Source organism: Colobus angolensis, unplaced genomic scaffold (genome assembly GCF_000951035.1).
Source record: "Colobus angolensis palliatus isolate OR3802 unplaced genomic scaffold, Cang.pa_1.0 Scaffold42, whole genome shotgun sequence".
In the NCBI taxonomy this organism is placed as follows: Eukaryota; Metazoa; Chordata; class Mammalia; order Primates; family Cercopithecidae; genus Colobus; species Colobus angolensis.
In genome coordinates, this window is record NW_012117599.1 from 1,700,466 (window position 1) to 1,728,135 (window position 27,670).

The window sequence follows — 27,670 nt, forward strand, 5'->3', positions numbered from 1 at the left end:
GACCGTTTGCCCATTTTACGACAAGAATTACCTAGATCTTGTAGGATGGAAAAATCAAAAGTGCTGTTTTCTGGCTATTTGGAACCACTGTCGAGTTTGTACTGGGGCCAAGCGGTGTTGCAGAAGAAAATAAGACACTTAGATTTTAGGTCAGGCGAGAGTTGAAGAGGTTTTCAGTTCTGGAGAACAGAGGCTAAGGGAGAAGAGGGAGGAATGGAGGCTGGAAAGTTGCCCATAGTGAAGGAGGGAAGTTTAAAGAGAAGGGAGAGACATGGAGAAAGTCGGGGGGAGCAGCCAAAGCAGGCGTCCCCGCGGAGATCAGACACCAGTGGAACGTGGGTGAATAATCAGAGAGGCGTCCCCGCAATGATTAAACACCAAGGGAAGGCTGCCTTCCCGCGTCCGTGACCGGCGCCGGAGTTTTGGGTCCACGGATAAAACGCGTCTCCTTTGTCTCTACCAGAAAAGGAAAGGAACTGAAATTAAGAGAAGGGAGAGATTGAAGTGTGACGCCAAGATTGAAAGGAGAAAGAGGTTGAGGGATAGTGAGAGAGGTTGAAGAAGAGAGGAAAAAGAGGCCGCTTACCCCATTTAAAATCGGTGAGATGTTCCTTGGGCTGGTGGGTCTGAGGACCCCAGTTCGTAGGTGGATCTTTCTCACGGAGCAAAGAGCAGGAGGACAGGGAGTTGATCTCCCAAGGGAGGTCCCCCATCCGAGTCACGGCACCAAAATGTCATGCGTGTCCGTGTGAAGAGACCACGGCTTTGTGTGAGCAATAAAGCTTTTTAATCAGTTGGGTGCAGGTGGACTGAGTCCGAAGAGTCAGCGAAGGGAGATAGGGGTGGGGCCGTTTTGTAGGATTTGGGTAGGGAAAGGAAAATTACAGTCAAAGAGGGGTTCTCTGGCGGGCAGGGGTGGGGGTCACAAGGTGCTCAGTGGGGGAGCTTTTGAGGCAGGAACAGGCCGTTTTCACTTCTTTTGTGGTAGAATGTCATCCGTTAAGGCAGGAACCGGCCATCTGGATGTGTATGTGCAGGTCACAGGGCATATGATGGCTTAGCTTTGGCTCAGAGGCCCTGACATAATCATGTAGAATCTAAGCTGGGATGAAGCTTCAAGCTGTATACAGTGGCATGTTATGAATTCCTAAGGAGGCAACATGGGACCTAGAGGTGGTTGATCTTATAATGCTAATGGTAATCTCTTAAGATGTAGAATTTTGGAGGTTTCTGAGAGGTATGCTATTAAAAAAAAAATTCCATTAGTTCTGTCTTTATAGAGGACTGGAGAAAACAAGGACAGTGAAATCTCTGGATTGAAGGCACAACTTCAGTGTTTCTTTTTTTTTTTTTTTTGAGACGGAGTCTTGCTCTCCTGCCCAGGCTGGAGTGCAATGGCTGGATCTCAGCTCACTGCAAGCTCCGCCTCCCGGGTTTACGCCATTCTCCTGCCTCAGCCTCCCGAGTAGCTGGGACTACAGGTGCCTGCTACCTCGCCCGGCTAGTTTAATAACAGTATGTTTTACTCCCTTTGTGTTGCTGTAAAGGAACACCTGAGGCTGAGTGGCGTGTGAAGAGGTTTATTTGGTTCAGGGTTCTGCAGGCTGCACAGGAAGCATGGCGTAGCATCTGCTTCTGTTGAGGGCCTCAGGACGGGTGCACTCCTGGTGGAGGCGAAGGAGAGCCCTGTGCAGACCACACGGTGAGAAAGGGAGGAAGAGGGAGGTGGGGGAAGGTGCCAAGCTCTTTTCAACAACTAGTTCTTGTGGGAACTAAGGGTGAGCACTTACTCCCATGAGAATGGCACCAAGTCATTCACGAGGGCTCCACCCACTCCACCAGGCCCCACCTTTCATACAACAAGAGACTCAGCAGGACCAAACAAACCACAGCATTGGTCTGGAAAAAGGAGTATCTCTGTCATTAGAAGTAAGTGGGGATTTTCCAGGTTGGAAAACAAAATCAAGCCCTTTTTGTCACTCTCTGGCAGGGAAATTTCCAATCCACAGTGAATATAAACAAACAACCAGAATGTATTGACAATCCACGGCATTTGTATGGAGTCCGCCTGGAGGGGTCTGAGGGCCTTCAAGCTTCTCTAGTTCCTGCTCACATCTACATTTAAATGTTTTATCAGGATTTCGTTCACAGGGGGATGTTTTGTAACTGTTCTTGGCAATACCTCTAAAATTACCTGGCTTAATATTGTTGCCAATTTATCTTTACAGGTATCCAATTTTGGGTAATATCATAAAGACTTTTTGTTAGGGTCCACTCTCACCTTTTTGATGACATCAGTTGGCCCTCCTAAGATGTAATAGGCATCAGAACTTTCCTCATTTTCTTTTTGCACATTAGGGGCTTGTTCTGACACTAACAGCAGCCTCTGAATTTCTCAAGACCGGTGAGATCACAGGAGTGTTTGTATGGGCTGATCTTGTTTCTTTAGCGTAGTGGTCAGCCCAAACATTGCCATTAGGATCTGAGTCTGTATTTGAATGACCTTTTACCGTTACTATAGCTAAGATAGCAAAGCATCTAAAATGTCTTTGTTACTCAACTTTTATAGGCATTTGTCAGGGTTAGAAGCCTGTTTCTAAAGCATTCAGACTTTGTGGACTAGCCCCAATCATATTTCTTTATACTATCAGTCTAAACATTTGTTCTTTATTTTTTCCAACCTGCCCACGTGGGAGCAAATGTTTGAGTCGTCTGCAATGACCTAATTTCTGGGATCGGTCTGTATTTTAAGGGTGAATTTAACTCTGTGGTAGCATTTTGAAATAGGAACAAGTAAAATTAGGGCAAGGCTACTCAAAGGCATCTCTAACAAAATTACTAAAGGGTATGTATTTTTTACAGTGAGAGTTAATGATTTGGTTACAAAAAGAAATCTTTCTTCAAATGTAGCATAACTTAATCACTTTACACGTGTGAAAATAATTCGAAAGCAAAGCTGTTGGAATTTTATTTAGAGCCTTAAAGGAATGTGATTATGAACAGGCATAATCTATCAGTCTAAACATTTGTTCTTTAACTGTGCCTGTGCACAGTCATGCAACAGGCACCTGTAACCTCTGTTTCTCTGATTATAGATTATCCTTTTTCTTTACCTACACTGTGTCATGTGTGTCCATGTGAAGAGACCACCAAACAGGATTTGTGAGAGCAATAAAGCTTTGTAATCACCTGGGTGCAGGCGGGCTGAGTCCGAAAAGAGTCAGCAAAGGGAGATAGGGGTGGGGCCGTTTTATAAGATTTGGGTAGGTAAAGGAAAATTACAGTCAAATGGGGGTTGTTCTCTGGCGGGCAGGAGTGGGGGTCACAAGGTGCTCCATGGGGGAGCTCTTTGAGCCAGGACGAGCCAGGAAAAGGACTTTCACAAGGTAATGTCATCACTCAAGTCAAGGACCGGCCATTTTCACTTCTTTTGTGGTGGAATGTCATGGGTAAGGCAAGGCAGGGCATTTTCACTACTTTTGTGATTCTTCAGTTACTTCCGGCCATCTGGGCGTATACGTGCAAGTCACAGGGGATGCGAGGGCTTGGCTTGGGCTCAGAGGCCTGACATTTTTGCCACCTTATATTAATAAGAAAAATAAAATAGTGTTGAAGTGTTGGGGCGGTGAAAATTTTTGGGGGGTGGTATGGAGAGAGAATGGGCGATGTTTCTCAGAGCTGCTTCAAGCGGGATTAGGGGCAGCGTGGGAACCTAGAGTGGGAGAGATTAAGCTGAAGGAAGATTTTGTGGTAAGAGGTGATATTGTGGAGTTGTTAGAAGCAGCATTTGTCATATAGAATGATTGGTGATGGCCTGGATGCAGTTTTGTATGAATTGAAAAACTAAACAGAAGCCACAAGGTCTGAATAAGAGAAGGAGAGAAAACAGGTATTAAAGGACTAAGAATTGGGAGGACCTAGGACATCTAATTAGAGAGAGCCCAAGGAGGCTCAGCATAGCCCTGCCAGCAAAGATTATTTACTTTAAGAGGGAATTTAGAGTGGCGCTTTGGGATAGCACCGGGAGATATCAGCTGTGATGGCTTTGGAGAAACAGTGTAAACTAGCAGTGTAAACACCAGCAGTAACTAATCAAATTGTAACTAATCAAATTGCTGTGACTCATAAACCAGACTCATATGGAAAATGCTGTGATTTCACTAAATTTGTTTTCTGCCTGTATAAAAGAGACCTTTACTTTTTAGCTTTGGAGCACTGACCCCATTCCTTTGGAGTCTGTGTTTCCCAGATGGCTATCCTCGGCTTTTTCCTTAAAAACAGCCTTTTAAATGAGATTCTGATCCTTTAAATTATTTCAGGTTGTCATGAAAAATCCAAATTCTTATTTCACTCCTTTGATACACAGTTTAGGTAAAAAAACATTTAAAAAAGATTATACCTTTATGTACATGTGTATTTACATAAACATGTAAGATACCTGGGCATAGTGGCTCACATCTGTAATCCCAGCACTTTGGGAGGCTGAGGCAGGAGGATTGCTTGCACTCAGGAGTTTGAGACCAGACTGGGCAACAAAGCAAGACCTCGTCCCTACAAAAAATAAAAAAATTAGCCGGATGTGGTGGTCCGTGCCTGTTGTCCCAGCTACTTGGGAGGCTGAGGAGGGAGAACTTGCTTGGGCCTGGGAGTTCAAGGCTGCAGCGAGTCTATGATTGTGCCACTTCCGCCTAGGTGACACAGCAAGACCCTGTCTCCAGATAAACCCATAAAGACATCCATTATTATTTCATGTAAGTACAATTCTTTTTTTTTTTTTTTTTTTTTGGCAAACCAGACACTCATTTTCCTGTGTTCTCTCCGGATCTCAGCTCACTGCAAGCTCCGTCTCCCGGGTTCCCGCCATTCTCCTGCCTCAGCCTCCCGAATAGCTGGGACTACAGGCGTCCGCCACCTCGCCCGGCTAATTTTTTGTATTTTTTTTAGTAGAGACGGGGTTTCACCGTGTTAGCCAGGATGGTCTCGATCTCCTGACCTCGTGATCCGCCCGTCTCGGCCTCCCAAAGTGCTGGGACTACAGGCTTGAGCCACCGCGCCCGGCCGTAAGTACAATTCTTTATATACAACCTTTTTAAATTCAGCCTTGGCCTAGTCCAAAGCGACTGTCATGCGACAAGTGTCCACTGTAAACAGACCGAGTTGTGTCAAATCTTCAGATTTGGTGGGTATGTGGCCAAATACCTACCTTTAGAGTAGTAATTTCGAAAGCACACGTAACGGAAGAGACCCTTGTGCGTATCTCCTCCCAAGTACATAGTGTTTCTCTCAGCCTGCTGCTGAGGCTCATGGGGTGAAACGAGAACTTAAAAAAGGAGTCTGGGGGGGTCTCAGGAGGTTGTTCTGATGAAGCAAGTTTAGGATCGATTCTTGAGATACTCTTTCTGAGGGAAAGTCTGCCAATACAGGTTTTTTCTTTTTTTTTTTTTTGAGACGAAGTCTTGCTCTGTCGCCAGGCTGGAGTGCAGTGGTGCGATCTTGGCTCACTGCAACCTCCGCCTCCTGGGTTCAAGTAATTCTCCTGCCTCAGCCTCCAGAGTAGCTGGGATTATAGGTGTGCGCCACCACGCCCAGCTAATTTCTGTATTTTTAGTAGAGACGGATTTCACCATGTTGGCCAGGGTAGTCTAGAACTCCTGACCTCCACTGATCCGTCCACCTCGGCCTCCCAAAGTGCTGGGATGACAGGCGTGAGCCCCGGCGCCTGACCCAGTTTTTGTTTTGTTTAAGTGAAGGTTTCTAGGACGCTCATTGTATGCAGAGCTTTCCACCTTATTATCTGCTTTGGTGTAGAAAGAGAAACCCAAGCCCTGAATCTGTCCTGACCGTGCAAGCGCATGTAGGAAGCCCTGCTGCCAGCATTGTACAAGGCCCGATGTCAGCCTACACACCACAGCTCCGGTTGCACAGGAAATCTGGTGTCCCCGAGGGGCACATCACAGGTTGTAAAAATAATGTGGCTTGTTCTACTGAGCTTTGGTACAAAGCAGAGAAAAGGTCAGATTCACAATCACGCCAAACAACATTTTGACTAAATCACTCCTGCCTTCATGGGGATGGTTTTGATTCATGATGTAACTAGCCTCCGACAGAACACTGACGTGCAGCATCTCCTAGCAAAGGCTGGCTTTAACACAGGCTGGAAAGACGACGCTGAGAAAAGCAAGTTGGAGCAGGCAAGATGAAACCAACGGATGTGCTGTGGCTACTGAGACTCGCCTCCTGTCTGTGTGGGCTCGACAGGGACCATGGAGGGTCCCTGAGAGTCTTAACATTGCAAAAGGGTCTACACACTTCTAGTTAAAAGAAAAAAATACAATTTAGATGTGTAGCGTTTACTACTGCACCTTACAGACTTGGCTAAGTCATTTCCAGTCTGTACCGAGGCTCCGTTTCCAGCAGCCCCAGCTGGTATTTCTGTGTGGCACCCTGCGTCACTGTCACCTGTGGCTCCATTTCTCAGCGTCACACAGGTTGCTTTCCATCCAGCCTGGCTTTGGGGTATAGCTGTATCAGCTGGTAAACTGCGAAATCATTTCAATACCAGTGGGTAAACAGCAGTTTCTAGTACTCCCAGCCCCTGTGCCACAGCCCAAGGGATCCCGCCTTGTCTCCAAGCCAGTGTTTAGAAATGAAATGGCAGAGGGGCACTGCACGCTGTACTGCTGCTGGTGAGTTCCCACAGGTGGCCCTCAGGGCCCTCCCCCAGGCCGCCCTGGAGTCCCTGCTGTCTTCCCTCCGTGCCCCACTTCTCTCCTCCTCCATCTGTCTTCCTCTCACCACACAACTTCCTTAGACTGAAGGCTGGTAGAGGTTGGCCAGTGTTAGAACACGCAGGGGTGAGTTGGACACAGGCTGTTCCTGAGAATGGTGACTGTGACCAGAGGGGAGAGGTGGCACAGTGGGTGCCGTGTGCATCTGCGGTCAGCCTGACCTGGGGCCTCTGAGCCAGCACAGCCCAGCCGGGTTCCTCAAGTGTAATGGAGTAACCCAGCACATCGAGTGTTAGCCAGGTACCCGACGCAGAGTCAGTACTCAATAAATGGTAGCAATGACTGCTTTTTATGAGGCCTTTTAGGATAGTGGCAGAGGGAAAACGCTTACTGGATGAATCCAAACAGGCTTTCAAGTCGTTTTCGATCAAGGACCCTCCATGATTGCCACGGGAACACACAGAACTCCATCAGACACTGCAGGAAGTTCAGCAATGAGAAAGCAAACCCCATCTTAACCTGTCACTCAGCTCCATCGAGTAAGCTAAGGATAAGGGGGTTTACTTTGGTGTGAGAAAATCCTAACAAATACACCTTGTGTATAAAAAACCACAAAACAAGTCAAGGCTTTTGAAAAAAGCATTTATTTCAAAGTACAACACAAAGTTGTAGATTTAAGAAATACACATTCAATCTTGTATCTCAAGACTTGGCTATGTGCATTTCAGTTCGTCTTTAAAATAAGTTCAGGTATACAAATGTTACATACCTCAAGTACAAACAGCACAGAAAATGCATATGGTCTCCACTGAATGTTTTTACATTCATTCACTGTTCTTAAGTTGACTTACATTTCTGTAATCTGCTTTTAAACCAAGACAGCCTTACTTTAAAAAAATACTCTGTATTTTCAGCACAAAGTCCTCATACAGTTTTAAAATTAGATCTTGGCGCATAATATTGCGAAATTATTAAAAACCAAACTTGGTAATTTAACAAAATTGTCACATGCCAGGACTTCTGAATCAACTCAAATTATTTCCTTAGCTGTAATGTCAAATGTGTTCACACAGATAAATAAAGCATGGGGAAGACAGGTGGTCAAAACGCAGTTAACGGGAAAGGTCCTCAGATGTACAGGTCTTATTAGAGTTTGTGGCTGAGTCCAGACTTTTCTCTAAAAGTACAACAGCAAATCTCATGTTATCATAATTGCAAGAAAGATCTGAAAGAAGCGAGTGGTCTGAGCCTGCCCTGCTTGGGTCTGTTTTGCAAAGATGAGGAGGGTGGGGAGGGGAGCTGCAGTAAGAGCCATAAAAAGATGTCTCAGAAACCGGCACACCATGATCTAGACGAGGGCCCACTATGTGTGTTTGTTTGTTTGTTTTTTGCCTAATTTAATTCTCGTGAGGAAAGTGCGAATTAGACCAAGGGTCCGAGCTTCTTCTTCCAATCGTGGGGCTCCATATCCGCCAGGGGTTGTAGGTCTGTCCCAGGTCGTCAGCTGGACTGGAGGCAGAGGGAGGGTGAGGAGCAGGGGAGTTTTCTGTGCCCATGAGGCCGATGCTTGCCAGCGTGTTTGCTGGAGTTGTGAAGGGAAGGGCGCTGCTAAGGTTGCTGGACCAAATGGAGTTGCTGAATGGAGTGGTGGACCACAGGCCGCTGGTGTTACCGAGGACCGACTGTGACAAAACAAAGTGTCCAGCACTGAGCCCGGCAGGCAGAGGGTCAAGTGGGTAAGGGGGTGGGGTAAGGGGGTAAGGCTACAGAAAAGATGAGGCTGGGGCACGCGTTCCTCTCACTTTGCTCACTTTAGAACAAATGTTTTATACATATCTATTTGAGCAGATGATTCTGATTTTTTTGAGATAGGGTCTTGCTCCATCACTCAGGCTGGAGTGCAGTGGTGTGATCATGGCTCACTGCAGCCTCAAACTCCTGGGCTCAAGCGATCTTCCCACCTCAGCCTCCCAAAGTGCTGGGATTACAGGCATTAGCCACCGTGCTGGCTGGCTGTGATTTTAAAAAAGACAGCCCGGCCGGGCGCGGTGGCTCAAGCCTGTAATCCCAGCACTTTGGGAGGCCGAGACGGGCGGATCACGAGGTCAGGAGATCAAGACCATCCTGGCTAACACGGTGAAACCCTGTCTCTACTAAAAAAAAAATACAAAAAACTACCCGGGCAAGGTGGCGGGCGCCTGTAGTCCCAGCTACTCGGGAGGCTGAGGCAGGAGAATGGCGTAAACCCGGGAGGCGGAGCTTGCAGTGAGCTGAGATTGCACCACTGCACTCCAGCCTGGGCGACAGAGCCAGACTCCGTCTCAAAAAAAAAAAAAAAAAAAGACAGCCCGTGGACTAATCCAGCTCTGCCTACTTTTGTAAAGAGAGTTGTACTGGAACACAGCTGCGCCCGTCAGCCTGTGCACTGCCAGGGCAGCGGTGAGGCACGGCCTTCAGAGCCTGTAACAGTCACTATCTGACTCTATACAAAGTTTGCTGACTTCTCTTTTAAGGAGTGGTTCAGGTGGTTTTAAAACAGAAGATTGAATAATTACACATGAAGACAAACTCTGGCATCTGTAAAGTTGAAATATCTATTATGAAACCTTGCATGTCTCATTCAGTTTCTCTGAGAACAGAGAGACAAACGCAGTGGGGTCATATTTTTCTGTCATAATTTTGTGGAAGCCAAAACCACTAATTATTTTCCTTGGCAAGAATACTCTTTCGGAGCATGATCTTTGCAGAAGACTCCGGCCGAGAAGCAAACAAACGCACTCTAGACAATCGAAGCTAAGAGACAGGGCTTCCAGCACCAAAGGAAATGCAGTATCTAGCTTGCTCCTGGGAGCCCAGTGCCTGCACTGCACAGATGCTCAAGGCTTCCCTCAGCCATCTGGGCCTGCCACAGGCCTATGGCCACCCTTGGGGTCCATTTACAGGTGGGGAAGACGCAGAAAATGCCCTTGATCTATTAGGAGGGACTCCAGAGGCCAACCTCACAGCAGTTCAGTTGTTCTTCCTAACACATCCTGCTTGTAATGGCTCTGCAGAGCATCGAGAGATCGTTTTGACAGAATATGACGACAAAGCGATGCAGGTAACAGAAGGACTAACCCACCCCTCCGACGCTGCTGCTGGTTGTAACTGTGTCAGTGCCATCCAGGTGACAGCAATGGCAGATGGCACGTGCGTGGGCCAGGGCCAGGCCTCAGCCCCAGCCCCAAGTACTCACTGTGGCTGTGTGGGTCGGGGAGCCGGAACTGGCTGGCCAGGAAGGACTGGGATCTGTCGCTGGCGAGTCCCAAAGGTACGAAGGGCCGCTATTAAACTCGTTCCAGCTCCTCTGTGAGGCCTGATTGCACGATCGAGATAATCCGAGTTTGCTGAAAACTTCTGGAAATAAAGCAACAGTCGTCAAGTCCGTATTTGGTTTTGCCATGATCGCTACGGCATGGGGCTTCACTCAATGGCATACCTCCCACCACTGCTCCTGGAGCCACCACACCCACTTCCCCAGCCCCACTACAGCCCAGAGGAAGCAGGGGCAGGGATGTCCTCTAGAACTCAAACGCACAGTGCACGAGCTGATATGCCGTTGATGACATCCGAATGCAAACATTCCCCACTCTCACATGATAGCTAATGCGAAGCTTCCACGGTGACCTCTAGTTCTGGACAGCAAGAAGAGGACCCCTGGTGTGCGCAGGGCCCCATTTCAGACCGGACCCTTCTGTGAAGCCCTTCAGTAGCCGCCGTGGAACTCAGACCAACTGGTGCACGCACCGGGTCAAGCCCGGTCCTCTGCCCCTCTGGCTGCTGGTGTGGGTGAGGGAGGAGGAGAGGAGGGGACCCGTCCCAGGGAGCTTCCTGCGGGGCCTCCTTCCACAGCGCTGCTGTGCTGTGTTCTCCAACACATAAAACCACACCTCCTCTCCCTTCCTCTGTCCACAGGCTTATTAGTTACACATCTAGTGTTAAACACTCACCACCAGTTAGATTAAAAGAATTTCCAAAGGCGGAGAACGAATTGAGGGGAGTGAAGTCAGGGCTGCTTGGGTTGCTGACGGGACTCCACAAACCCGAGCTAAATGTTACAAGAGGAAAACGCAACACACAGAAATGTATGGTGGTTAGTGAAAACGGATCCATAGCGCACAGCTTCACAAACAGGAGACACTGTTTCAACTGGGGGTCCTCAAATATTAAAAACAAAGACAAAAGGAGGAGCTGAACAATGGCTGTTTCCCACAAGGACTGAGCTGGAGGGAGCCTCAGAGCTCCGATGCCCTATCACTAGCCCACAGCCCGGTTCAGAGCAAGTGTTTTTGCAGAGAAACACATTTTCTTCCTTCTGTTTGCTTTTGCTAAGGGAAGGTTTATTTAAAAACTATTTCAGGCCAGGCGCGGTGGCTCAAGCCTGTAATCCCAGCACTTTGGGAGGCCGAGACGGGCGGATCACGAGGTCAGGAGATCGAGACCATCCTGGCGAACACGGTGAAACCCCGTCTCTACTAAAAATACAAAAACTAGCCGGGCATGGTGGTGGGTGTCTGTAGTCCCAGCTACTCGGGAGGCTGAGGCAGGAGAATGGCGTCAACCCGGGAGGCGGAGCTTGCAGTGAGCTGAGATCCGGCCACTGCACTCCAGCCTGGGCCACAGAGCGAGACTCCGTCTCAAAAAACAAACAAACAAACAAACAAACAAACAAACAAAAAAACTATTTCAAATCTAGGACTCATTTCCTATTAGTGCAAAGTAGGTAAATTGGGGCTCTATTGTTGCTTATCAGGAAAAGTCAACCAAGGTGACTGCTGCAGGCCACCACACCCCCACACCTGCTGCATGGAAAACAAGCCTGACTCAAGAAAGGGGCGTGGTCAATGAGTTACTACAAATTGTCTACTATTTGCTCCAAATTTCCCTCCTCCCAAGTAACTTTTGCTCTTCTGTTTTTAACGATCAGATCGCATCTTACCACAGACCGGGAGACGGAGGAGAGTGAGAACAGGTTTCACATGCATGCCTGCTGGGCTGAGACAGTCGTGGGTGCCCCTTTCTCCATCTGGACCCCCCCGGGGAAGGCACCACAGCCGCCTTTCTGCTTCCACCCAGCAGACGTGATTTCTTAGAGACACCTGACCACTTCTGACAAATGCCTCCTTGTAAATTAGGGGAAGAATGCCCTGAAACCCATTTATGGATAAAAGGTGCTAACCCCACTCGAGAAGCCTTCCTTCCATCTTTCTGGCGGTTGGTGGTGGTCTACCGTACCTGTCTGAGCCATCGCTGTCAACAGGAGCGTGTGAAATGCCAAGGCTGCTGGAGAAAACGGTTTTGTTTGAAGAAACTTTAGCAAAGCCATTCCCACCTGTAACAATGGACGCTCAATCAGTGGAAGGTACATCAGGGCAGAGGTCATTCCACCAGGCCTGGCGCCCGGCGTGGCAGGCCTCTGAAGCACAGGCACTGACCTGGGCTCTTGTCGTAGCCGGCCGTGACTGCAGCAAAAGTGGGGTTGCCGTTCTTGCCCGGGAGTGAGGCTGCCTTGGTCAACTTGTGTTTGCTTCCATTTGGCTGCTTTATTTTAGGGTCACTTGAAAAAGAAGCAAAGAGAGAATTCATTCCTCAGCAGTGCCCGGCCTTGGAGAGGTGTGGGGCCGGCAGGACGGAGCCCCGAGCGGGCCTCTCTGCAGCGGGGCAGCTCACAGAGCATCACTCAGCCTCGTGTCCCATGCTCTGGGGCCTCAGACCGCTTAATCAGAGACAGAGGGCGTTCTGGGAAAGGTAAGAAAACGAAAGATCACCATGAAAGAGACCAGGGCGGGGATCACAATTGAGGGACTGGCAGAGGCTTTGATCCCACTTCTATGAAGAACGGTAGAGCCACCCGGCAGGAAATGCAGAGGGCAGGCACTGACACCGCGAAGCGCTGGGCCTCAGGGAGTCCCCTTCCCTGCCAGGACACGGTGAGGAGCTCCTGTGGCAAGGCCCCTAAGCGGGGTGGCTCCCCCAGCCTCCGTGGTGACTGCCTCTTGGGCAATGGGGGGCGAACCTGACCCCAGGCTGGCTGGTGATGCGGTGCACAGGAACCCACGCCACGGCGAGGCACACGGTGAGAACGCCACCTGTGACTGTCAGGCTTGCGCTACACTGTGGCAGGCGGACAAGCGAGGCTCTGTGCCTCGGAGAACAGCATGGTTCCTGCATCCTGTCTGTGTGGTCAGGAGGCTGCCCTCCCGGGTGCATACATCCCCTACTGCAGCACCTCACCCAGCACAACAGTCTTGGACCAGATCCTGCCCTTCTCAGTCCTAAGCCAAATTGTCCAAAGGCCAAAATTAGTGTCACATAAACCCGTATTCCCAACCCACAGGAATCCCCATTAGGTCTTCATGTAATGCTTAGAACATGTTCACTGGCTCCTCAATGAAAATACCCCTCTAGCGAGTTACACGGTGCATTTCTCGGTCCACGGGTGGGAAGAATGACTGGACTGGAATGGGAACCGGGTTACTGTTGGAGCTGGGCACCAGCACAGCAGCAGAAGAGGGGGTGGACCGCATGTAAAGGGGCCCACACAAGCTGGCAGTCGTCAGAAGTAACACCAGACAGTGGTCTCGGGCCGGTGTTTCTGTGTAAAGGGTGTGACACTGGGTTTCAGGCACGTTTTGAGCTGAGGACTGGAAAGGAAGCAGCAGGCCTACCTGTTGGAGCTGCTGTTGACGATGCTGCTGTAGCTGCCCCGGGCCACGAAGGGGCAGGGGGCGGCCGGGGGAGACGGGGAGGCAGGTGTCGGTGAGGTCTGGCGTTGTTTTAAGAAAATGTCTGCGTTGAGGGTTTGCAGAGAAAGTTTATAAAGACTATCGGTAGCTGGAAATGAAAAACGAAAGGGTAGTTAGTGTGGTGTTTTGATGAGCCGTCTTCCAATCACTCTGAATGTTCTCTAGACCATGCAGAACTCAAGCTCTTCTACAAAGAAGAGAACGAAAGCTCTTCAATGTGTTCTGTTTCACAGGGTTTCAAGGGAAAGCAGCCACATCTCTCTGCACTGGGGGATCTGAGGGGAGCGAGAGCGTGGCCTGTCCCTGCTGTGCTGCGTGGCGACAATGTCTTCACTCCCCCACCTCAGGCGGGGAGGAGGGTCTTCCACGTCCTCCAGGGGTGGAGAGCTGAGGCCGCTGCCTGGGGACCCGGAAAGTGCCTACACACAGGTTTACAGCTGCGGGAGGTGCAGTGTTCCAGGCTGAATCCCCAAGTTCAGTAAAGCCTCTCTGCTGGCGTGACGGGGATGTGCAGCTCTGATCCCTATTCAGCTCCTAGTATGTTCCTGTGTCCTTTAAGGCAATGTCTACACAGCTGTTTTAAAAATCTACAACAGGCTGGGCACAGTGGCTCGGACCTGTAACCTCAGCCCTTTGGGAGGCTGAGGTGGGAGGCCTGCTTCAGCCAGGAGTTTGAGGCTGCAGTGAGCCAGAATCACACCATTGCACTCCAGCCTGACCCCGCCTCTAAAATTAAAAAAATTTCAGTCATAACATTCTCAGTAAATGGAAATATGTATACTTTTTATCAGAAAAATGTATCATTTTGCACATCTATTGTGTGCAACGTGGTGCTGCTGTAGCTACTGCAAGAGGAAGAAGGTGAGGGGAGAGCTGCGAATTCCCGTCACCACAGGGCACGATCCCCAGCCCAGGCCTGCCCAGCTGGGTGTCCTCTCCCTTGCTCCCTGGCTGGCCCCTCCTGCCTTGTGAGATTTCTGCGTACCGTGAGTACCCCCCGCTCCGCTTCCCCCGTCCCCTCACTGCAACATTGCAGCTGCTCTGCCTGCTGCCACTGCTTCCCTGGTCATACTCTCTAGCACAAGCTACTTCTCCCCCACCCCAGGGCTCAGCGCTCAAGGCTCCCCATGTCTTGGCTAGGTCAAGGCACTAGCGTGGCCCTGCCGAGTAAAGCAGCCATCCCTTGGGAGCCCGTGCTCCCCACTCCCCCATCCTCAGGGCCACCTGCTACGTTCTCTCTCAGCTTCCCCAGTGCTGCCCGTGCTGGTGCCAGACTCCCGGTCCTGACTCCCACCCGCCCACTCTCACCCCTTGATGACGTGGGCCCCTCCTCGCTGGCTCTGTGGATCTGCTGGCCTGATGCCCACACTCAGGACGTGTCTCACTCTGCTCTCCTGTATGAGCCCTGCTCGAATCTCTATGTCCCCCTCAGGCTTCTCTGAGGCCTCCCATCTGACACCACATCTACACTGTCGGCTTACTGTCCTGACCCTTCCCTAGCCACCTTCTCTGGCCTCCCTCCGCCCCTGCAGCAACTCAGCCCCTCGGGCAGCGCCCACACTTGGAGCAGCTGTGCTCTGTTGTGTGCACTCGATCCTCCTGCCTGTCCTGGGGAAAGGTGTGGGCAGCTCCTGTGCATGGAATGTGTTTCACAGGGCCCCGTGCTGCAGATGCTCCCAAGGCTGTGATGATGAAATGAAGCAGGAGAAGCCCCTACGGAACAGTGCTTGAAGTAGGAGTCAAGGGGAGACTCAGAACAGTATGGGGGGTGCAATTAGAGAACGTTTTGATTCAAATATTATTAAAACTTTCCTTTGTGTCTTCTGATTTGCCTTTTATTAACCCTTTGTATTTTTTGCCTTTTTAAATCATGAAATTTTTCAAGGAGAATTTTCTCTGCAACTCATATGGTACAGGGCACCATGCTAAGGGGTGCTACTTGGGATGGAGAGATCTTTACACAGAGGCTGCACACTCCACCAGTAACTACTGCCACATGCCCGCTGCACAGTCTTGGGTGGGACCAACACTTTCACCCCAAGGAACTGCACTAAGCCTGGCACCGCTGACGGCGCTCGCAGAACTTCAGGTCTAAGCGAGACGAAACACCAAGGGAGGCGAAGGGAGAAAAGGGGATGAGAAAGCGGGGGCAGAACAGGAAGGTAAAAGTGATGGGGAGCGTGTGGGACCGACTCTCTCCTGGGTTTCCTCCACCCGTATCGAGTGGAGCTCTGCTGGAACATTTTAGTAAAGCTGGCAGAGCAGAGAGGTCACAGGGCTTGGAACCAGTGTAAGGGATGGCTTGGCTAGAAAAACAAGCTCTGCCTCTCTCCCCCACGGCACCATGCTCAGATGTACCAGCGGCCTCTGCAGAAGAGCCAGGCAGGACACTGAGGACTGCGGCACCGGGCTCGTCACAGTTCCTCCTCCAGAGGGCTGCGCTGCCATGTCCCACATTCCCCCGAGGGGTGGCACCAAACTCTCCTGCCCGGGGTCGGGTCCTGTCATCCTTTCCCCTCCACACAGAGCGAGTGATGCCAACACGTGGCTCAGGTGCCACTGGCTGGGGATGCTGCCAGCCAGCTTGTGGCTGTGCCCGGCTGTCGCCCGCTCTCCCGGCAGCATGATTCTGCATGCTTGTGTCGTTACGTCACCAGCACGGCTCATGTCACCTCACTGGGCCTCAGAACACCGCTGTGAAACTGGCTCCAGGGGCTGTGTTCTGTTGCTGAAAGTGGCATCTGTTTAATGGGGAACTACCTAAATCGTGGAGTGTTAAGCCAAGGGCCAATGGCCAGCAGAAACCTCAGGGGGCTCTGGGAAGCAGAAGCATCCTGCCTGGACACACGAACCACCCACGGTCTTCTTCAAGATTGGTTGAGTGAAGGATTTAGGATTGTATCTCACCCCAGGCAAAAAGCAGTATTAAAAGGTGCCACAAAGTCTCATGGCAAATAGGGCTACAGGATGTATGTCAGAGAGCATCCTTTCCAGGTGTATCTACACATCCTGGTGAGAGTGTGGATGCCCCAGCCGAGCCTCCGGGCTCTCTGCCCTCATTCAGCCCAGTGAGCCTGCCCTTCGTCCAACCCTTTCACCTTCAATGACCCAACTGGTGCTCAAACCTGACTGCATCTCTGGTCTTCCTCACTCTCCCTCTGGCAAACTCCAACACAGTGGTGAGCGCGGACCAGTCAGTCCTAAGGCCAGGACCTCTCTTGGTCCCAAATCCCTGCTGTCAGCCCCTCCCTTTTCTGGTCTCTCTTGTCCCCTATTTCAGGTCAAGTGTCTGTGGCGTGAAGACTTCTATTCTGGTTCACTGTGCCTACTGTCTTGCGTGAAGAATTCTATTCTGGCTGACTGTGCCTACTGTCTTGATTTACTGCAGGCCAAACTGGAGAAACAAGGTCAACAGGGTAGTAAAAAAAATAATGAAACCTTTGTGTAGGTTGCTTATATAAAAAGACATGGGTAAAGTGGAGAGGAAATGGAATTTTTACAAAAACAATTACACTATAAATGAGGAATTCGTCAGGTAAAGGACTGCTGAGTCAATGCTTTTATAAGGCAAACAATTCTTTAGAAGATTAACCACTCCAAACAGACCATTCCATTTTGCACACTGGGCAGTGGTGTGCTAGTATACCAGCTCCCTGAAAAACAAAAGCCTTGATGTGAATTGTTGAATGATTCCCCTGATGTAAATAATCTCACCAGGACTGATTTCGACCTACAGCAGGTTAGCCACTGATTAGGCTAGTTAACAATGGGCTCTTAGCTGGCAAAGCGCTGCCAATGGGTATTTTAAAGCAACTTGCCCCTGAAGAGTTCCACGCCCAGAGTGGGGTGGATTGCGGGTAAGTGGAGCCCTGTGGTTTCTAAGCCACTATACTCACAGCTGCCGGGTTTGTGAACTGGAACCGAATCCCACTCCGGTGGCGGAGAGTCCTTTTCACCCTCTGAGCTACTGGTGTTGCCTAATTCTTGACTATTTGGGAGGAATTTTGCTAGGGCAGGTGGTCTGTTATCCACTAACTTATTTGTACCTGCACAAAAATCAGAAAAGAACATGGTTAATGGAGGGTAACCGCTTTCTTTCAGGTCTATTTCAGTGAACCTTCTAATGAGGACAAGAACACAGCCTTAGCCTTGCATGACTAATAACTACTGACTGCGTACTGATAATGCACAACAACTGTTAACACTATGAAACGATCTGTAAGACATGATCACAGAGAGCAAAATGACAATACCTCTCGTTTTCTGGGCATTTCGTGATTTGGATCCACTTGTCATTGCAGTTGGAAGAGGAATCTTGCTTGGGAGATTTCTACGTTGCTTACTTTCCAAAGGGGGAGTATATGGTAGTTCTAATGAACTGAAAGACAAACATGGATGGAAAATACAAATGTATTCCTTTGTCGTGGAGGACGGAAGTCATTAAGATTGCAATTCTTCTACAATACAACTGCATGCAGGAAGCTAATGTAGCTTCCTGGGGAGTCATCTACCCTGGGTCCTCACTCAGCACCGGCTGCATGCCCAACTCTGTAGCTAAGACTGCCCAGCAGTCAGTCAGCACTTGCAGACTGAACCTTTGCTATTCTGAGTGCTGACAATGAACTGAGGTCCATTATTCAGTAATACGTAATGGGAGGGAGGATCTGTCTCAGACAAGGCATAGAAAGAAAGCCCTTAGCACCAGCTTGCTGCTCAGGGCTGGAAGTGCAGTCATTCTGCCTGTGAGTGAGTCTCTCCCAGCATCTAGACTCCCACCAGTGGGATTCCTGAACATGAAGATTGTGAAAGATCTCAGATCTGCAACATTAGAGGCTCCACTATTCAAAACTGAACACATTTTTTCTCATAGAAATTATGAGGTGACCCAGAGCTATGTTCCCGGTTACTGCAGGGCGTGGGCTGCGATGAACTTTCTTCCTTATTCTTGAGCTCAGGGTTACTCTTAGGCAAAAAATTTAAATATTCTTTTTATTGATTTATTTAGAGTGACATGCTTTCTGAAAGATTTTGAGGTAAGCTTAAGATAATAAGCATGTATAAATAGGACAATTAATTGACTCTCAACTTTCTGTCAGCCACACAAAACAGGAAGCATGATGAGCGATCTTAAATTTCCAAAGCTCAGTAAGTGAGATAGGAAAACCTGCTGGGACAGCAGCTGGAACGAATGAATCTCTGAGAGAAAAGAACTGGGTAGCTGGCCCATGGAAGACAGCACTGTGAGTGGAGTACCTGTATGGGCTACAAAGGCATTCTTTATGAAGCCGTATCTCTAATGCCCACCAAGACCATGTCTGGGACTGGGAGGACCTGTGGAGGGAGCTCAGCTAATGTGGTCCAAGAAGGACCTTTTCCAGCAAAGGCTGAGATGCGGCTCAGAGAGCCCAGTGGCCCCTTTGGAGAAATCTTCCAAGAATCCTCACGGATCTCCACTGAGCTCCTGGTGACAGCTGTCAGTTCAGGGCTAAGCTGACAGCTAGCTTTTCATCACAAATCTGCAAAGTCTACAGAGACGGTATAAAATGGATGCATCTCCGGCATTTTCCACGTTTCAGCGTGCTTTCTGCCTCCACCCCTCAGGTGTGCAATACCACTCAGGCCTCCCGGCCCCATCCTCCAAGTTCTTCCTGCACCACTTTGCCTTCTGTCCTAACCCACAGGATACAGTGTGAGAAGGGTTCCAACTTTCCAGATCTAACGGCACCACAACACCCTCACTCCCCAACATCCTCAGTGTCAAGTGTGAGCTCATCAATGAACAAATACATTTAAGAAGGCTATTTACAAACATTTTATAAGGTGGTAGGGTCAAAGGACATTTTTTTTCACTCTTTTGTTTCTCTGTATTTCACATTTTCCATAGTAAGCAGGTATCATATCTGGAATTAGTAACAGCAAACCAAAAAGCCAAAGGGTTTCCATTAGCCCAAACAAGTAGAACTTTAGGGAGGATAACAAACTGAAGCGAAAAATCCACTGTTTATGGACCAGATGATGAATGCTACAGTATTACAAAATCTTTCGTATCTCTTCCACTTCTAACCGACAGGGTTATTTAAAAACCCTATCTTCTGAAAATAACCCCAAAGGCTCCCATAGTAGACACCGGCCCTCTGGTGGTGGAGGCGGTGTGCGTGTGGTTTATTTTTAAGTGTGTGGCTGTCTATACAACACTAAACTCAGTGCCACTGTAAAAGCAACTGGTTTTAAGAAGAAAGGAGCCGGACAACGTCTGTTACTTTTGCTGATTCACAGTTTCCTAAATTAGGCCAGTGATCTCTACCAAGAAACCTTTTTTAAGGCTTCTGAATAAAACGGGTAATGGCCAACTTAATTGAAGCACTTCTTTTTATCTATGTTTTTGAGACAGAGTCTCACTCTGTCACCCAGGCTGGAGTGCAGTGGCACGATCTTGGCTCACTGCAACCTCTGCCTCCCGGGCTCCAGTGATTCTCCTGCCTCAGCCTCCTGAGCAGCTGGGATTACAGGTGTGTGCCCCCACGCTTGGTGAATGTTTGTACTTTTAACAGAGATGGGGTTTCACCATGTTGTCGCGGCTGGTCTCCAAGTCCTGACCTCAGGTGATCTGCCCTCCTTGGCCTCCCAAAGTGCTGGGATTACAGTGGGATTACAGGCGTGAGCCACCGTGCTCAGACTCAGGTGATTCTTTTTAAAAAGGAAAAACAGAAAGAAAGAAAAGGAAAAACAGGTGGTTCAGATGCCAGGATTTATTTACTTATTGACAGGGTCTCACTCTGTTGCCCAGGCTAGAGTGCAGTGGTGCAATCCCGGCTTTCTGCAGTCTCTAACTCCTGGGCTCACGCAATCCTCCTGCCTCAACCTCCCTAGTAGTTGGGACTACAGGTGTGTGCCATCACACCTGGCTAATTTAAAAGAAAAAATTTTTGTAAGATGAGGTCTTGCGATACTGTCCAGGCTGGTCTTCAACTCCTGGGCTCAAGCAATCCTCCTGCCTTGACCTCCCAAAGTGCTGGGATTATAGGTGTGAGCTACCACACCTGGCCTATTTTTGTAATATATTTTCCCCCATTTTTTAACAATAATGTTTTTCTTTTTCTTAATATTCTGAGATTCCGTATTTTTATTTTTGCTTTTCACAACGTTACACCTGACTCGGGCCTGGCCTGTTTTTATTCCTGTAATACACAGTACACACCTCTGTCTGGGGAGGAGAGAAGCAGACCTGAGGACACAGCTACGGGCGTGACCGGCTGTGGAGGCAGAGTTTTCTCAGTGCTGACAGGTCTGGGGCTGGCGTGCGCAGTGTGGTGGTCACGGCCCTGGGCCCTGAGTTGAGCGTGTTATTTAAGCAGATTTTTAGAGATAACATGATTAGTTTATCTACTTAACTTCTTTTGCTTATTTTAGATTATTACATTTATGTAAACATATACTGTTGGTAAACAAACAGAAAAACAGAAGGATCAGTGAATACTCAGGATGCTAAAGCAGGGATGCCCTGGGTCCTTCCTGGTTCTGCAGAAACCTTCAGTGCCTGAGATCTGATTCCCATTCCTTGGCATCTCTGACACAGACTATAGTCTTCTGAGGGTCTGTAGGCTCATTTCTATGTTGCCAAAACGCGGTTAGATCAGACTGCTGCTGCAGCCCCACGCTCCCATTTCCTAGAAGTGATTTTTTTGAGGTCAGCTCTTGGGAGTGTGGATGGAGGGGGGTGAGCCGTTCCTTTGGCTTTATCACCTCTTACAAAGCTTCCAAAAGAAAGCAATGATATATGCCTTATTAATGACATAGCTTATGAAAAGATGTGTACCTGTTCTTCAGATATGTGGGATCATATGTTAACACACGAAAAGGTGACAGGAATTCCAGGAATCACTAAAGCTAGGACTGGCCGTGATTCTATCTGAGGGACAGTCTTTGACATTTACTATCAGAATGCAGTGGAGTCAGAGACAGCCTTCTCTGGTTATTAAAAAAAACCAGTCTTGATTTGATTCAATGACTGATGAACTAATACATTCTGACTCTCAATACTTTCATCCCCGAGTTCAGAAAAACAAGAGATCAGTGAGTTTAAAGAGATTAGATAAAGGAGGTTAGAAGACAGGTTGCATACAGATTTCTTCAGTTACAAAACACAGTTTCAAGTACATGGCTTGAATTGTGTTCTGGTGATGGTTTATCTTTTTTTTTTTGAGACGGAGTCTCGCTCTGTCGCCCAGGCTGGAGAGCGGTGGCGCTATCGCAGCTCACTGCAAGCTCCGCCTCCCGGGTTCACGCCATTCTCCTGCCTCAGCCTCCCAACTAGCTGGGACTACAGGCGCTCGCCACCTCGCCTGGCTAATTTTTTTATATTTTTAGTAGAGACGGGGTTTCACCGTGTTAGCCAGGATGGTCTCGATCTCCTGACGTTGTGATCCGCCCGTCTCGGCCTCCCAAAGTGCTGGGATTACAGGCGTGAGCCACCGCACCCGGTCGATTTATCTTTTAACTACACATTGAGAGAGCACGGGTTATTGCCATAACTGCCCCTCGACTGGCGGTTCAGGACTGACCACCCTAAGCTTTTTGGTAGTGACACTTGCAAAGGTAGTGTCACTCTTGCAAAGGTAGTGGACACTCAAGCGACGTCTCTAACTTTTCAAATGCAAATTTGCTAATGGTCAACTTGTAAAAAAAATCAGAATACAACACAAGTCAGTGGAACAGGAACGGGGGTTAGGATTACTGTGTTCTATCTGCTTCACAATACTGAGCTCAGGCATTAGGGCTAATCAGCAGGGTCAATTTGGTGAGTCACCTATGGAGTGGTATCTCTAAGGTAATTCTTAGAAGCCCTGATTTTAAAATTTATCATCATAGGAATTATTGCGTGTCTGTCTACCTCACAAGATTTGTGCAAATGTAAAAATGAGGATTTTCATTATTTGGACTTATTAGCCTCATTTACTTTAAAATATCTGATCACTCACCTAAGCCTGAAAAAGGCCTAGAAGAAGAATCTCTAGCCAGTAGCCCAGTGTTATTCCTGTCCTGGAGTGCCAGGATATTGGTGTCTCAGGTGGGTTTCTCTCAGGAGAGATCCAAGTATGTGAACCTCCTCTTCAGAAGAGGTGGTCTCTTCTTTCTCCCCTCAAATGATCAACCACCTGACACCACTCTGCTAGACGTTCCTTCTACCTGGGCCAGACTGCTCTCAAATTGTGGGACCTGGTCACCTGAACTAACAATTTCCACAGAAGAGTAAATTTTAGGTACAAATACTTCATTACTAATCACCACCATATACTGTATTTCATAAATTCAGGGACAAGGTTAAATTTTACTGCAGTAACCATTGATCTCTTACTACCTTTTGGGTTCTACAGGACAGGACTGGCCCTGCCTGAAGCCGTAAAATCTAAGGACAGAGAGTCTAGGTCAGTGGTGCTTCTGCAAAACTCAAGTACGTTTCCCAGGATGAGACTAAGAACAGACCTCCACAGATCTAAGGTTCACACTTACGATGACAGACAAGCCATGCCTGCCTTTTAAATTCACACCTAATTTATTCGACTTCCTCTATCACTTCTCACTCATCACAACCCACGAACAGGCAGACAGCAGCTCCCATGCTGATGACGGTTCCATACGATGAACCGGGAAAGGTACTATTGACGTACCAACACTAAAATTATGAGGTAGACGCTGAGCCAAGGTTAAATGAAAATGTGAGATAACTTCAGTTAACAACCCAACAGTTCAAGTCACCCATCTCCCTGGGGAAACAGCCTGCACGAGCCCTCCCCGTGGGGGCCACTGAATCCCATCCCACGGGGAGGAACTGGAGTTATTTAATGGTAGAACTGTCTGACGGCTGACATCTGCCCTGAACCACTTTTACGGAAGAATAAACTTTTCCAAGTTTCATGGCACAGAACTCTAGATCCCAACTGGCTTAACAGTTCAACAGACCCAGAACTCTTTTGGAGGAAAGTCATGCTTGGGCCTGTGGTTCAATCTTCAAGGTCATCTTTGTGCAGAAGTAAAATGGATCTCAGCCTGGGACTGAATCACCAACAGAAATTTTCCTTCTAAATTTTTATAACAGATTGTGAGCTCTGCCCTCTGCACGTCTGACTTGAGAAGCATATGGTTGTTCCGAGTCAACAACAGTACATGTCAGGTGACAGAAAAATCCTAAGAGGAATGTGATGCCACACCTGGATTTTGCTATAAACCCCCCTAAAAGCCAAACAGCCAACCAAATCAAAACAGCACCTGGCGTTCGCCAGCAACTTCTTTATAGACCTTATTTCTCTGTACATTTATTTCTCTCACCTGGGTTTCACATCTGTTGGGATTTCTTTCTTAATTAAGAGTTTTTTGCTTTTTTGCTTCACTTGAGACATTTCACTTTCATGTTTTTCAGGCATGGCTTGTTTTCCCTTTTGCTTTTCTATATCCTGTAAAAAATGGACACTTAATTGCTGAGGATTAATAAAATGACTGAAATTAGTTCCATTTTAAGATACAGACACAAAATCAAAGATGTAAAGATATACAAATCATATATAACAAACTCCTTTCTTCAAATCTGTCTTCATTGTGGTTCTGTCAATTTTTCAGCCTTCTTAATTTGTCTCGGCTGGGTGCGGTGGCTCATGCCTGTAATCCCAGCACTCTGGGAGGCCAAGGCAGGTGGACTGCCTGAGCTCAGTCTGGCCAACATGGTAGAACCCTGTCTCTTCTAAAAATCCAAAAACTTAGCTGGGCATGGTGGCGCATGCCTGTAATCCCAGCTACTCGGGAGGCTGAGGCATGAGAATTGCTTGAACTGGAGAGGCGGGGGTTGCAGTGAGCCAAGATCATGCCACTGAACGTGGCATGATCCAGCCTGGGCGACAGAGCGAGACCCTATCTCAAAGTAAAATTTATCTCGACTATGTTTTGGTGAGTTGGAGTAAAGAACATCATTTTAATTTACACTCATATCCTGACTGGAGGTGATAGTGGCAGCAGCAAACTGGTAGCTTCTTTTCAAGCACTGGGGAGTAAAACACTGTATTTCCTTAAAAGAAAAGTTCAGTAGAGACTGCAGTATAAAGTCAAGCACTCCAGCCGTGCACCCCATCCCGAGCACAAACTGTCAGGACAAGAGCGCAGTGCCGGCAGCACACAGGGGCCACGCTCGCCTGCCTGCGACTGCGGCAGGGTTCCGACTGGTTTAATGCTAGCAGCTGCTCCATCAGTGGGAGGGGCTCTTCGTCCACTTCATCCACACACATTTACAGGTCACCCACTTGGTGCCAGGACATGGGATTACCAAGAGGGCCCAGTTTCTCCTCCTAAGGATGGTGAAGTCTAGCAGGAGGGAGACACATGACAGACGCCAGCACGGACCTCTGCTGTGGAAATGTTACTGGCCATTGCAGCAGCACAGAAGGGCTGTCCTGCCCACTCGAATGTGGAATCTGGACTGGGTGGCCACACTCAAGATGCATCTTAAAGCTGTGCCACCCAGCACAGCCAGGACCAGGAAAGTACAGAACCTGCCCCACGTGTTTCTGTGGCAATCTGACATCGTTGCAGCATCCGAGTGTGAGATCGGTGGACCTGTCTCCCGAACAGGGTAGACATCTACTCATGTATTGTGTGTGTGGTTTTTTTTTTTTTTTGGAGACAAAGTACTCATTCGGTCGCCCTGGGCTCAAGCGATCCTCTCACCTCAGCCTCCTGAGTAGCTAGGACTATAGGTACATGCCACCACGCCCAGCTAATTCTTGTATTTTCTGTAGAAATGGGGTTTCACCATATTGCCCAGGCTGCACTCAGGTATTGCTGAACCCGCCTGGGGAGCTGCATGTGGAGTGAGCTGTGTACTAAAAGCAACCTGGTTCTCTGCCCCAGACAATCTATGAGACACTGTGTTCACGGAAGCACTGGTGGGGACCGATGGGGAAGGACGTACTCAGCAAAGGGGGACAGCGATGGCTGTGGAGGCGAGCTATAAGCATGTGGTGAATTAGTGTCTACCCAACAGCTTTACAATTGATTATGAAGACAGCTTGGAGTTTAATAGCTCACACCAGGTGACTCTATTTAACTGTCAAGAGTAAATAACCAGAGCTAGGGCTAAAACATCTCCCTGGCTCACACATCGTTTGAAACTATTTTGAGTTACTCATGAAGTCTCTGAATACTTGACCCATGAGGTATTTTGTAAGCCATGAGCTTTTCGAGGACAAGGGATGTGGCCTTTTGTCCACTGTTGCTGCCGATGCACCTAGCACGTGGCCTGGCACGTGGGTGCTCAATTCCTGTGTGTTGACTGAATGAGCAGAACAGAATTGGAAAAGACATGCAAGAGAAAATGACCCATCAAAGTTGGGATTTAGTTGAGAAGAAAACACACATTAGCTGACAAACTGAGATCAGTCGCAGAGAAATAAAAGCAGCCTCTATGCAGATTGCTGAGCAGGAGGAATGACAGCGCGTTGGAGGTGACAGGGTAGTAACCAGATAAGCAGGTCTCATGAAGGATGTCAGTTCTGAGCTGCACAAATAGCATGGAAGGAGCTGGGAACACAGGAGGGAATGAACGACAGGGAGCTAAGAATGACACCAATGGGCGAGCACAGAACACTGGCCGCTGGGGGCCACTGGAGAGGGGGCCACAGTGGGGTGAGCAGGAAGAGGCCAGCAGGTGGGAAGGGAGGTGGCAGAAAGGTGTGCAGAAGGCCTGGGCTGAAAATGCCTTCCCAACTCTGATGCACAGGGGAATTTTACTCAAAGTTGGGATTTTACTCAAAAGCTGGGATTTTACTCAAAGTTCAGCACAGGGCTTTCTGCTTCTCTGAAGTAATTTGTTAAAGTGCTATAAACTCCAGAGCTCCAGCACTAGCTAGGACAGTCACCACTCTACTGCTTGGGAGAGTAAGCTGCCACCAAAACCCCGCTTCCAGCAGGTGCTAGCTAGGAGTTGGGCTAGGGGTAGACAGAGGACCTCGGTAACGGTAAGGGAACGCAAAGGGGAAGGCGGCTGACTAGAAAGTAACTTACATATAAATTTCATTTTAAACACTAATGCATGTGAATGAAACATCAATGTTGGAAATCTGTAAGAAGTCATTCCTTGGTCACTAGACTAAAACTAAAAAAGAAAGTCTGTTCTACAACATTAAAGGCTGTATTAGGATCAGTTTAGATTTGAAATCTATTTATCTAAAAATAAAAGCGCCAGAGTGGAATGATTACCCTTTTTCTTGCACACCCCATACTACTCACAGCAGTACTCTGACCCCGTCACTAAGGCCCACTGGACCCGACACTTTGCACTGCTCTTCCTGCTGTGGTAACAGCCCTGGGAGCCGAGGCCTCCAGCGGGCGAGGCAACTTCTTGGCGTGTGGATGTATCCTGGGCTGGGCTCCTCGTCCCCGGGGGCCATTAAAGCCTGGGGTCTTTCCTGGGGCCACGCTCCCTCCAGGGCAGTCACCACTCTACTGCTTGGGAGAGTAAGCTGCCACCAAAACCCCGCTTCCAGCAGGTGCTAGGAGCAACATGACAGGAAAAACACAACCTAATTAAAATGGTAGCGTTCCTTCTCATTCTTCTGATCCTTACAATCTGAAAGAAGTTTCATGAGGTAGAACAGTTACTATTCCAGACAGTCCCTAGCTTGCAAGCAGTGTTTCCAGTTTCTAACCATCTTACTGTATTAACATGCTTCCAACTGTTCTTCCCTGGAGGACATGGAGTCCTTCATCCCCAGAGCTGTGAATGCGGCCTGCAGGGGAATGACTCTGGAGGCACGCCCGGCACATGAACCATTCCTCAGTGGGTGCTTATGCTAGATTTAAACATTACTTTTGTACTAAAACCAGAATCTATGAGATGGAAGGTCTTGTGCACTGCAGGAGGCCTCTCTCCCCCTCGTGTTCTGTTTTGTGAGATCAGCCCGTACCTCCTTGAGGAGCGGCTCTGTGTCGGGGTTGGAGGTCTCTGTGGTGGTGGAGGAGCTGTCATCGTCAGCCAAAGAGTCCTTTAGCTCCTCTTCCTGCGGCTTTCCCTTTCCCTTCTTCTCCTTTTCCTCTTGCTTCTTAGGTGGTTTCACCTTGCGCTGAAGAGGTTTTCCTTTCCCTGAGGGTAAAAATTAAAGTAAAAGAACTCTT

The 27,670-nt window shown here is 48.6% G+C and overlaps 1 protein-coding gene and 1 pseudogene across 1 annotated transcript in view; both read right to left on the reverse strand.

Annotated features, from left to right (window-relative positions):
* Window positions 1-7,356: 7,356 nt before the first annotated feature.
* Window positions 7,357-27,670, reverse strand: part of TMEM131 (transmembrane protein 131) — a 193,605-nt gene continuing 173,291 nt past the window's right edge. Inside the window, exons 32-41 of the mRNA XM_011956651.1 lie at window positions 27,463-27,638; window positions 23,840-23,964; window positions 17,767-17,891; window positions 17,410-17,559; window positions 13,436-13,601; window positions 12,203-12,324; window positions 12,003-12,099; window positions 10,718-10,815; window positions 9,964-10,124; window positions 7,357-8,410 (exon numbers count right to left, since the gene is read on the reverse strand). Coding sequence (XP_011812041.1) covers window positions 8,126-8,410; window positions 9,964-10,124; window positions 10,718-10,815; window positions 12,003-12,099; window positions 12,203-12,324; window positions 13,436-13,601; window positions 17,410-17,559; window positions 17,767-17,891; window positions 23,840-23,964; window positions 27,463-27,638 — 1,505 coding nt within the window. The 3' untranslated portion in view covers window positions 7,357-8,125. The remainder of the gene's footprint in view (window positions 8,411-9,963; window positions 10,125-10,717; window positions 10,816-12,002; window positions 12,100-12,202; window positions 12,325-13,435; window positions 13,602-17,409; window positions 17,560-17,766; window positions 17,892-23,839; window positions 23,965-27,462; window positions 27,639-27,670) is intronic.
* LOC105522126 lies at window positions 24,682-25,881 on the reverse strand (annotated as a pseudogene).